Genomic DNA, 12216 nt, shown 5'->3' on the forward strand with positions numbered 1-12216 from the left:
TTCACATCCTGTGTGAAACAGGTGTAGTGTCTGTAATGCTGAGTGATCACAGACAATGTCAGCTAGTATCTGAAAAGAGAGTGCCCTGGGTCTCAGTATAGTCCAAATAGAATATTCCAAAGGTATTCTAGCAATTTTAAATGTCATGGTTTCATTTTGTAATGGTTTGTTTCAGCCTTGTCTTTCTTATCATATTTGGCATTAGTGATGGTTTTATGGGATTTAGAGATTTGCTTTTATTTTGCAATAACTTGGTAATCATAATACCTTTACTCATTAGTGGACTTTTCCAAATACCCCCTTCTTCATTACAGAGAGACCCAGGAGAGATTATCTGTTCGTTAGAGTTTAAAAAGCGAAGAAATGTCATAAGAAATACAAAAGAACAGGTGAGGGGTTTGGAGTTCTCTGAATGCTCTCCCTTTACTCCTTTCCCCCCCCCCCCCCCATTGAATCCTTCTCATCCAGGCTCTTCTCCAAACCTATATCATTCTGGAAATTCTTCTCTCCACGCAGGGTTTGGTGCTACCTCTTGTGCCCTGTCACAGGACCGAGTTCCTACTTCTTACTAAGAATCACATAATCCGGGATGATCTCTTCATTTCAAATACTTAGTTATGTCTGCAAACCCCTTTAACCAAATAATGTAACATTTACAGGTTCTGGGGATTCAGATGTAGACCTATCTTTTTAGAGGCTACCACCCTGCCGACAACAACAGTGCCTATGAGAAGGAGAAAAGAAAACATGCTTTTGTGTGGGTTGGCTATTGTAACCAAGGTATTCTCTGGTGTTGCTGACTTTTAACACAGATAAGTTAGGTAATCATATCTGTAGTGATTTTAGATACCCCTCCCCCGATGTATATGCCACAGCATCTTCATTTTTTCTGATTTTTTTCTAGATTGATTATTTATTTGAGAGAGAGACAGAGATAGAGCATAAGCAGGGAAAGGGAGATGCAGGCTCCCCGCTGAGCAGGAGCCCAACATGGGCTCAATCCCAGGACCCTGGGATCCTGACCTGAGCCAAAGGCAAAGGCTTACGGAACTGAGCCACCCAGGCATCTCTCCTCTGGTTGTTTCATTGCACAGCCTGATAATCTACCAAATACAAATTCAGGCAAGTCTATTACTGCTGCTACTACTATTACTACTACTATTATTATTATTATTATTATTTATTGGCAGTGGTAGTGGTCGCTGTTTTGAATCTCTGAAAGTGAGTTCATCAGTACCTTGGTCGACCGCCCGTTATCATCACTGGTCTGTGCAAGTCCCCTTTCTTGTTCTTAGACTTGTTTGCATATGTATGTTCTCTTTGATTCCTGTTCACGCTTCCTTCCCTCTGTAGATTTCCATCCTAAGGTGTTTGTGTAAGTCCTATTGCTTGTGTGTATTCTTAAAAAAAATTTTTTTTGTGCACGTATTTTTTTTTAAAGATTTTATTTATTTATTCGACAGAGATAGAGACAGCCAGTGAGAGAGGGAACACAAGCGGGGGAGTGGGAGAGGAAGAAGCAGGCTCCCAGCGGAGAAGCCTGATGTGGGGCTCGATCCCATAATGCCGGGATCACGCCCTGAGCCGAAGACAGACACTTAACAGCTGCGCTACCCAGGCGCCCCTGTGCATGTATTTTTAATCATTAATCGGTGCTGTGCTGAAATTACACTCTGTTTCTTACTCTTTTCACTAAATACAGTGTTTTAAAGATTTTTTTTTTCTATCGTGCATATAATCTTTCTTCTAATAGTTACACAATACTCCCTGCTCTGCATCCACCCCTTAACTTACTGCTCCCCCGGGGGTGGCTTTGCAGGTTGATTCCAACTCCCTGCCACCAAAACAATGTGGCAGTAAATAATCTATTTCCCCTTATGGGCCTAGATACATTTTTGGGGTACTATGAACAGAGGAATGGGACTGTTGCTCCTAGAATGAGGAAGACTGTGAGTTATTTTTATCTTTGTGTTTAATACATTCCATCTAATTCATTCCTTTAAACTTCGGCACATTATTTGCCCAGAGACTAATATTGGGAGCCTGGGGTAGCAGGAGAATAGTGTGGGACTCCAGGTGCCTGGGGGGGGGGGCAGGGGCTGCTCAAGAAGGAGAGAGGAAAACAACGGAAGGTGGGAGGATAGTCAAGAAAACCTTGCCCTCCCCCCCCCCCCCACAGTTGATTAGAGGTCCCTGGACTGAATATCTTTTAAACTTGGTCTTGGTCATGATCATCAGGCAATTGCAGGTTTCCCAGATCAGGGATCATTTTCAGGGGCCTCCTGTATTCTTTACTTGTCCATAAAGTACATCCAGGTTTGCTTTCTGTCTACCCAGAAAAGGTCCCCTTATTGTCTAATGCATACGATATGCCCATTTTCATTTCTGTCTTCACTCATGCTGTTCTTATCTGACATGTGCCACTGTGTGGCTTAGTGTCTCCCTCCTTTCCTTCAAAACACAAGCGGAAAAATACAGTGACAGCAAGGAAATACCCTGAAGGCCAGAGCCCCAGGCCAGAGCAGTCAGCCAACTGAAAGAACACTCACCGAGGGCTTGGCGGGGAAGGACAAGCCCAACTGATCCAGCAACAGGAGATCCTGTGCCCAGTTCTTGGGCCGCATAGTCAAAACAGAAAATCTCAGGAATTCCTAAGTAGAAGATCAGGTATAGCCTGTCTTCGCCATCACTTAGCAAGGATGAATTCATTGACGTGACTTAGCTAGATGAGTGGAACGGAAACCTGGATGTCCAGAAACTTGGGCTCCAGGGCCAGCTCTGTAGTGAACCCACTCAACGACCTTTGCCAAGTCATTTAACTTCTGTGGGGCTTTCCCACTCCTGTGCCTTTGCATTCGTTACCCCTTCTATCTGGAATTCCCTGAGCTTGATAGGCAAACTTTTACTCATCAGTGCTACTCAGCTTGGTATCATCTGCTGTCTGAAATATCCCGACTGTCCCCACCTACGCCTGAGCAGAGAGGTGCTGCTTTGTGCTCCTGTCCTATGGTTGTTGTGTGTGTGACTGTCCCTGTCCCACTGTGCTCCCTGTCCCCTACTCCTAGCATTCTGCACTGTGAGCTCGTACTATTTCTGCTGTTTTGCATAGAGGAAGTACACAATGTATGGTTTGACATACAGTAAATAGTATATGTGTATTGAGCTTAATGAACTTTGTCTTTATGTCCTTTTGTGTGTTAAATGTAGGAGTTGGCCAAGATGGTGGTTTTCAAATGTTCAAAAAGTATATGGATGGGTTTTCTCATTTAAAAAAAAATTTAAGGGAAAGACTGATACATTACGGAGAAAAAGAGGAAAGCACTCTATTTGAAGTAAGAATGGGATTCCAGAAACCTGTCCACTTGACCTCTCCTCTTCAAGAAGGCACTAGGAGGTAGAGAAATACAGTTAAAACAAATTGGCCTAGAATCACAGTTGCTCATTTCCCTTGCAGCTATAAAAACGTAATTCTGTGAAAGATACTCTTTCAAGTAGCAATAATTTTTTAAGTGAACATTTTTTTGGTGAAATTTTTCCTGAAATGTAAAAATACTGACCTGCTTCCCTAAGAAACAGAAGGCAGTGCTAGTGTAACGGAATCTTCCTTAATGACCTAGACCCTCGTTAGAAACATTCACTGTCTCACTGGGCTGAATTCACAAAGGCACTGTTATGACGTGTTTATTTTCCTGAATCTTCCCTGTCTGTCATCTGCCATTTCTTCTGCTGTCATTTTTTCTGACCTAATAGCTCCCTTAGCTAATGTCTTTTTCTCGAAGCCCCTGCGCCCTAAACTTTTTGTGAGCAAGACAATAGAAAATACAGTTTGTTTAGAGGTGAGGTGTGTGTTCACAAAAATAAAAGGAAAAAAAATAGAATAGAATTTGAAAAAGTTGTTGGCCATTGTGTTGGCACGATGTGAAGGTCATGAAGGTTATTTTGGTATTTAGAGTCTTAGGGTTATTTCCTAGTTTCTCTGTCCCTGGGTTTTGGGTTTGCTAAAGTCACACTTCCACAAAAATGAGGTATGTATATATATTTTCTAGGAAAACTAACCTTGGTACAATTTGGGAATGACTGAATGAATGTAACTTAACCGAGTTAAAACATTTAAACCATTTATTTTTTTTACAAAGCAAATGATAGAATATTTTTAGTATGAACCCCTAATGTATATTTACAAATGATACACAAGTGCTTTTTTACTAATGTGTTATATACATTATAAAACATACTCAAAAATAGAAATTACAAATAATAAAATAAAAACAAATATAAATGCTTATATTAAAATACTTTCTCATTATTCTTTCACACTCCAGGGAATTGTCTTGTGCACCCCCCAGGATGCATGCACAATGACACACCCTGCTTGTAGAGCTCTGGTTAACTATGTGAGCGTAGTTACTTCGACTTGAGCTATGCCAGTCAGTCTCTGCCCAAGTGAAAACTAATTTAGCTGCTTTTCAAAACCTCAAATCAAAATTTTTAGCTTCTGAGCCTTACATGTGGCCTAGCATATAGTAGGTGCACAATAAATGTTTGACGAATGTTGAATGAACAAGGAAGATTAAGTAGTCCATAAGGATGCTTTATAAACTCATTTAATTCATTCATTTTATCTGCTTAGCTCATGTCAGACTTCTTTGACAAAGTGTTCACGTATTCTGTCATCACAGCGTGTGTATCACTAGGCAGAAATGATTGCAATACACATTGGGATTTCAGCGGTAGAGGGCTTTGAGCCAGGGCTAGAGCACTTAATTGTAATGAAAGGCTGGTCCCGGGGACAGTTTCCACCCACCCAGATCACTGTTGTATGAGGCGTGGCGAGACTTGGTTTAACGAAGACCGTCGTGTGATACCCGTGGGCACCTGGGATGGTGGGTGGGCACTGGCAGCCGTAGTAACTAAATAATGGTGGTTCTCAAGCCAGGGAGAGGACAGTGTTATGACCTTGGGTAGGCTGTGGAGAAAGGGAGAGGGGCCAGTGAGGACACACTTGTATTGAGTTTCAGGGCGTAGCTGTGCCTTAGGCCTTCTGCCCTTACGCTGCATGTTCACCTTGGGCACTTATAACTTCTAGCCAGTGAAGAACATCTATGTGTTATGGTCCCAACACCTATCCAGAAACCTTATGGATGCTTCCAATTAGCTGTCTCGCACGTACCCCGGACACTACGTGATCTACGTGATTAATTCAGCAGCTTTTCCCAAACCTGCTTCTCCTGAATGTTTCCATGACCGTGGGTGATATCGCCGCTCTCCCCTTAGATGCAGAAAGCTGGACGTCACCTTTGGTTCCTCTAGCTCCACACCTTTTACCTCTGTTGGTTTCATTCCCACTGCCAGGATCATCCCTCATCTCCTTATTGGACTCCCGAGCTCTGGTCTCAGGGCCTCCAAGCTGTCTTATACATCATGCTGTTATAAATGGAAATCTGGGTAATAAGTTCTCCTTGTTCAAGGTTAGTGAGACCCCTGTTTTTCTCTTCAGCTCCATCCCCATGCATCGATTATCCTCTTACATTGAACATCTTCAGTTCTTCGCAGACACTTGGCTGCCCTCCACTCTCTGGCCTGCCGCCCACATGGCTCCTTCTACCTGGAGCAGTATGTGTCTCCTCTGTTCACTTTCTCCTCGTGGTCTCAGCAGAGACATAATTTTTTTCCAGGAACTTTCCCTTGGTTCCTAGACCAGACTACATCTCCCTGCTAGGTTACCATCCTAGTATCCCAGAACTTCCCTTGCCAGGCCCCTCAGCAACTCGCATTGTTAAGTGGTTGTATAACCATATTTCCTTCTAGACGGTGAACTCCATGGGCTGTGGTCACATTTGTCATCTTCATTGCTGTGTCCCCGGCACCCACCACTGTGCCTTTCACCTCCATACATATTTGTTGAATAAAAGAATGAGAGAATGAGGGCATGGAGTGGTGCTCTTCAGGAGTCAAGCTAAGAGATGAGTCAGACTGAACAATACAGCAAGGGGTGGGGTAAATGGGCAGCTTGGGGAACACTTAGGAGTCCACACTTAATTTCTGGTCTCTGAGATGCCACCTTTATACCCTTCAGAGGGAAGACCTGAGTTTACCTAAACAAGTGAGGTAGTCCGCCTTATAGTCAGATCTGAGTTCTAATTCTAGCAATGTAATCCTGGCAAGTTAGTGGTAGGGCTGATGTAAGAAATCATTGAGAATGTTCGTGTAAAGTGCACGCATAGATACTGGTATGTTGATGTGGCCCTTGTGATCTCGTCATCATGCCATGCTCAGTGTAACCCATCGAAATGCTTCTGCTGTCTAATAACAGTTAACACTTTTGAGCACCTGTCCTTATATCTGACATTTTTCCAAATGCTATAGGAGAATTATCTTTTTATATTTTTAATTTCTATTTTAATTATTTTATAAGTATTTTTATAATGATCTTACTAGCCCTTATGGGACTCAGTGAAGAGTTTCTCTTATCCTTACTTTATGAGGCAACCAAGGCAGAGAGTTTGACTAAGTTACCCAAAGTCACACAGATGGACAAGATATACAGCATTTGACCATCGTGGTGATTCTTCAACACAGCCTCTCATTTATTCCAAGTATTTTTATTTGAATTTTATTTCTTCCCCATTAAAAAAGTAAGATGTTTAAATTCAAGGAGTATTGATTGAATCACCTACCGTGTGTGCAACATTAAGTGCTCTGTGTGAAATTACCAAATACTTATCACTGACTATGGCTTTCTAGAAGAGTGGTATAACTTCTTGATATTCATGAACTTTACCATCTTTGTGAGGGAATAAAAAAAAAAAAGTCAAGGAAATAGACAGGGATAAAACAGAATCTTTCAGAGTGGTTACTTCCTATCCTGTTCCTTTGCAGAGAATGCAGCCGCACACGGGGATGCTTCGTTGATGTTCCTTCTCTAATGATACTGCAGTTCTGCTCAGAACTGATCTGCCAGCAAGTAGACTGCAGAGTCCAGGCCCCTGTACAAGTTTTCAGGAAAGTTAAGGCACGTTTATGCACACCATATCTAAAATCTCTAAACTAAAAGTAGAAGAAAAAAATATGTTAGTCATAGGTCATTAGGGAAAATGTCATTTGCTTTTTGGTGAGTATGGTCTGAATAATGGTCATCAGAAACTTGAAAGGCTGTGTTTTTCAGGTTTAATTGAAAGTTAAGTTTGGTTGCACTGACTCTAAATTTAAGAAGCAGATCTTCTCAATTAACTGGAATCATTCCAATTGGTTTTTTGAAGAAATGAGATTCCTGGGATTATTATTAAAGATATATCCACTGCACATTTTCTTTGATTTTGATAACATGGCTGTGATTCCTCTCTTGTCCTAGAGAGTCAAAGAACGAGTTTGTTCTAGATTTTTACAAATGAATTCTGCATTTCACTAATAGTGAATGAAAAAAAGCACGAGTTATTTGAATGTATTATTAAAGTACTTTATATCTGAAAATTACTTTGTACTTGTTATTCTAGGCTCATCAGATTAAGCTACAATCAGAACGTCTGAGAGTCCCTGGGCTTTTTACTTCCGACCACAAGTTTATCTTGCCACAAAAGCCATTCAGTGTGTATGTAGTAGGCCTGGCTTGGGGCCCTGGGCCACTGGGTCCTCCATGGCAACAACCTCATCAGCCTGAATGTCTCCAGTTGATTCAAGCAAGCGCAACTGGTTTTACAAATCTAGGATCCTGTCTGACCAGAATAAAAGCTTGAAAAAGACAATAAAGGTAACTTAAGTGGCACAGAGTAAGAACTTAAACACTCTGCTAAGGGTCAAGATTTCAAAACCACACTTTTGCTATCCCACCAGCAAAGTTCGATAACTATTTGGACTTTTTTTTTTTTTTTTGGTTTTGCATTGTCCACCCTAAAGGTTTCTCCTTCACTCAGGTAGTTCCCAGAGCTTCAGTAGGTCTGGGACAGGACTGGGAAGCAAGGCTGGGAGAGAGGGGCTGGGGTGAGTCTGGGCAGGAAGATGCCAGGGACCAGCCAACTCCCTCCTTTCTCCCAGCCCCTGGAAGAACCCCTTGCTCTGAGCCAGCCCATTCGGGCTTTGGCCTCCTGACCCAGACAGCGTGGGGCAAGAGGGAGCCCACGTTGCACCGCCCCCAGCCTCGGGCCACCCGCCAAGAGTTCGAGGCCTCCCATCCGGATATGATGAAAAAAAGCAACAGAGGGAGAAGTGTTTCAGGAGTGGAGGGGTGGAGAACGAGGGGAAAGAGAGGCAGAGGGAGAACAGTCCCCCTCGGAGGGGAACAGGCCGGACTGAGCTGGCTGGAAAGAGGGGGCGGAGAGCACGGAGTCAGAGGAGCGGCCGCTGGCGCAGTTGCCGCCACTGCAGTGTCTGGGCTGAGCCGGAGGGAGGCGGGGAGGGACGCGCAGGGGCGGTCGCCACTGCTGCCAGGCCACTGGGGCGAGATGCCGCTGCTGCCGGAGCTTCGCTAACTTTCCGGGCGGAAGAGGAGGAGGAGGAAGAAGGGGCTTTGAGAGAGTTGGGGGGGATGCCGAGGTAGGTGGTGGTCTGCCAGTCCAGGAGGAGGAGGGGTTTGGTCCCCTTCCCCAAGCTTCCAAATCGTCTCCCTTCCCCGCCCCCCTTCACTCCCCCCCGCCCGGCGCGGGTGAAGCCCTCGCTCCCGGGCCCCAGCGCGGGGCCGAGGCGGGCGGCGGTCGGCTGGGTGCCCCAGCCCAGGGTGAGTGCCTGCTTGCAAGGGGCAAGCTGCTTTGTCACTATTGCATTTTAAAATTTGTTCACACATAGTATTACTGACTGGGGGTCGGGGGTGGAGGTTGGTGCAGTGAGGACGGGTTCTCACCTCGTAGTTGTGAACTTCTGCACAGTTAGTGTTACTCAAACAAGTTCTCCAGGACTCCTGCCCTAGATCAACAACCGGATAAGAGGGCGGGATCCGCTGGTCCTTCCACTCCCCCTTCCTTTGGCTGCGGGGGAAACTGGATGACATGACTCCTTCTTTCTTAAGCGTATGCATTTTGGGGCCTAAGAGTCAAATGTGTGGGATCTGAAACACCCTCCCCGGCTTCACTTCAGTTCTGGTGTCTTCATTTCAGTTCTGGTGTCTTCATCAGATCCTGGTCTGCTGCTGCTCTCTGAACAAGCGCGCACTCTCCGTTCCTCTTTCTGTTTCTTGTGGGCCACTCTGCCACTCACTTGATGATCCAGGTTTCTGTGACCAGTTGCTTTGGCATGGCTCACGCATATGTTTCAATAACTGTTTTGTTTTGAAATAAACATGCTTTAAAAGAAACACTTTCCAAGAATGAATTAGCTCCTTTGTGTTCTCCCAAAGTGTGAACACAGGCAATCTATGAAGAAACTAATCTCTAATCTCGTTTCTGGGAAACTTCCCTAACAAGCTTATAAACAAGTCAGGCAGTATCTTTTTTTCTCTTGAAGGTGACATACTTCAGGTTTTCGTTGGTGACAGTGAACAAGGCCCTTACTCTTCAGATGCATTTTTCTCTAAGGGTGACTCCGATTTAAAAAGTTCTGATACTGATGTAAGCTAAATAATTTTCCGGGTCTCCGAAACCTACTTTATACTCTTGATTGTCAATATATCTGATAGCTTTTCTTTTTCTTTGATAATGTGGTGAGCTTCTTGGGATTGAATTTTTGTTTTTGTTTTTGTTTTAAGGCAGCAGAAATGGAAAAGAAGAAGTTAATGTTGAACTCAGGAAAGGTGAAAGCAGAAAACATCCATGGCTAAATTAGAATGTTCTGGCATTCAGGGCTGTTAAATTGAATTATGTTTATCATTGCTTTTTGCTTCTAAACAGTGAGTCATTTTTTTTCTAAAGAGAAAATGGAGCGAATCAGAGAGCTAGAATGATCAACATATTTTCCCAGAAGCAGCCCACGTTTTGCACATTGTATTGCCAACTTAGTCATTTTCTTGTTAGACATGCCCTTCATAGTCTCATCAGCTCATTGATGTTTATGTTCACACTTGAGCTGTTAATCACTGTTGTTAAACTCTGCTTATGTCAAAATCCACATCAAATGTACTACAAAAACAGTTGATTTGACATAGTGATATCTGGAGTGGCCAGCTTTAGTAATGCACCTTTAGAGTCAGAACTTGCAGTGGTACTTAATGTAGCTGTGCGAGCAGTGCTGTAGATTAGCACGTGGTCTGACACTAAGAAGTGGGCATCTAGAATGGTCTGCGGTGCAGCTGACTGCATACAACACATACATCATCAGTGTGGAAACTCTTGGATTATATTGTACCTGAAAATTGGCGTACCCTCAGCAACATAGATAAATGGTGCTTTGTGATTAGTTTATCTTTGACTCACAACATCCTTTAAATAGGTATCAGTTTAATTGTAAGCATAATATAAAGTTGATTTTTAAAAAAGAAAATCCTCAGGATCTTGTTATAATATTGCGTCTCAAACAAGCAGATTTCATAAGGTGTACTGAAAGAAAAAAAAAATTTGGAGCCAGTGGGTAGAATGAAAGCTTCAAGATGCCGCCTTCCATGGTTAGGTTGGTTTTATTGGTAAAGACATTAGTGAAGAGAGCAGCTTTGCTCACAGAGTGCTCTCATCTCAAGCTCTTGCTTGAGTTCTTTTATCCTCTTCCTTCTGTCCTTGGATTCTTTTATCATCCTTTCAGAAGAATAGTTTAATCATTCTCTGGTAAGTTGTGGCTGCTTAGTTAATTGAAATTTAATTTAAAATTTTTATATATTAAAATCAGTGAGAAAAATGGAGTGTGTTATGAAAATTAGCAGAAAATACCTTTTCATGAGGGGGACATATAAGGTCAAGTCTTCCCTTGTAAGCAAAGATACATAGATGACCAGAAAACCTGTATGTAAGTAAGGACACACGATGTTAAAGTTAAAAGACATTTTAGGGGGTCTCTAGTAAACTCACCATCAATTCTAGAATCCCTTTCTCCATTCTTTCAGATGATTAGTTGGACCCCGAAGTGTAGCTCGTTCTACTCATCAGCATTCAGAGTTAGGAGGGTTTTTCTGATTAATAGCATAGTTCTCTCTCTTGAAAATTTCTACTCTTTTCCTGTGATTCTGCAAGGAAAATTCAATTACTTTGAAAGCATTAAAAATATTTTCTGTGTAATTTGAAAATTGTTACAGAGCAAGGACATAAGCTCATATGCTCTGGGCTGTAAGAGGGACCCAGGACCCAGGATGGGTGTCAGAAGATAGGGAGGGGCAGGGATTGCAGGCCTTGGGATGACTCCTGGGCCAGGAGGCAGCACGGCTCAGCTCCAGCTCACTGTTGCCATTTGGGCTAATATCTTCCAGTGTTTCAGGAGACACTGGAAATACAGATTTTTATGTATCATCTCTCCCTTTTTAAAAGTTGGCAATTGATTAAATATAATTTTTGTCCAGGCCAACAAAACTACTACACTTTCGGGCTGGAAATGGCCTCTAGGCAGCTGATCTTTTATCTCTGTTACAGAAAATAGAACGTAAACATGTATTTGTAACTATTTTCCTATTTATGCAGAGTACCTGTATAAATGTCTTCGTAGGTGAAGGATGATTTGATCCAAGCTTAATTTCGTTTTAAGAGAGAGTGAATCCTAATACATTGTATGTTAATTAATTGAATTTAAATTTTAAAAAAGTGGATCTTGTGTATGTGGTTCATCAAGTTATCATTTTTTTTTTTCTTTTTTGGATTGGACATCTTAAAATTCATTGTGTTATCAACATGGAAAATGTAGGTACTTACCGTTTGGTGCAGTAGTTACTAGAATCCATGCAGTGGAAAGAGCTTTTTAATTAAGTGCTTCATTCATACGTTTGTGACTTGTAACTAGAAGGGTCCAGCTGGCTCACTTTTTAGAAAGGATGCTCAAAGAATTTAAGTGACTTGGCCAAGGTCTCACACAGTCAGTAGAAATCAGGGTAGAACCACAAATTGCGGAATATATGCCATTGTGTTAAATGTGGTTGAAGTAGAGAATCAATATAACTGTTTCCTACGGATGGATGAATTGAAGATAATAGGCTTTGGATACTGTGAATCACTTGAGCCTGTTCCAGTCCCTGCATCACCCCCCTCACCCCCCCCACCACACCCCATTGCACTTGCCAAGACTTAGGCTGTTGGACTGTGAGTGCTGGAATATACTTTAATGTGATAATGTGTGATTTAATGCACTCTTCTCTCTTGGGAGAGTCCTCTGAGACTA

The 12216-nt window shown here is 42.6% G+C and overlaps 1 protein-coding gene across 1 annotated transcript in view; it reads left to right on the forward strand.

Annotated features, from left to right (window-relative positions):
• The window catches only part of MDFIC (MyoD family inhibitor domain containing), a 290453-nt gene that overhangs the window by 184340 nt on the left and 93897 nt on the right, over positions 1-12216 (forward strand). The window contains exons 4-5 of the mRNA XM_034645386.1: positions 5469-5613; positions 8375-8710. Coding sequence (XP_034501277.1) covers positions 5469-5613; positions 8375-8710 — 481 coding nt within the window. The remainder of the gene's footprint in view (positions 1-5468; positions 5614-8374; positions 8711-12216) is intronic.

This window comes from Ailuropoda melanoleuca, chromosome 1 (genome assembly GCF_002007445.2).
Source record: "Ailuropoda melanoleuca isolate Jingjing chromosome 1, ASM200744v2, whole genome shotgun sequence".
NCBI lineage: Eukaryota > Metazoa > Chordata > Mammalia > Carnivora > Ursidae > Ailuropoda > Ailuropoda melanoleuca.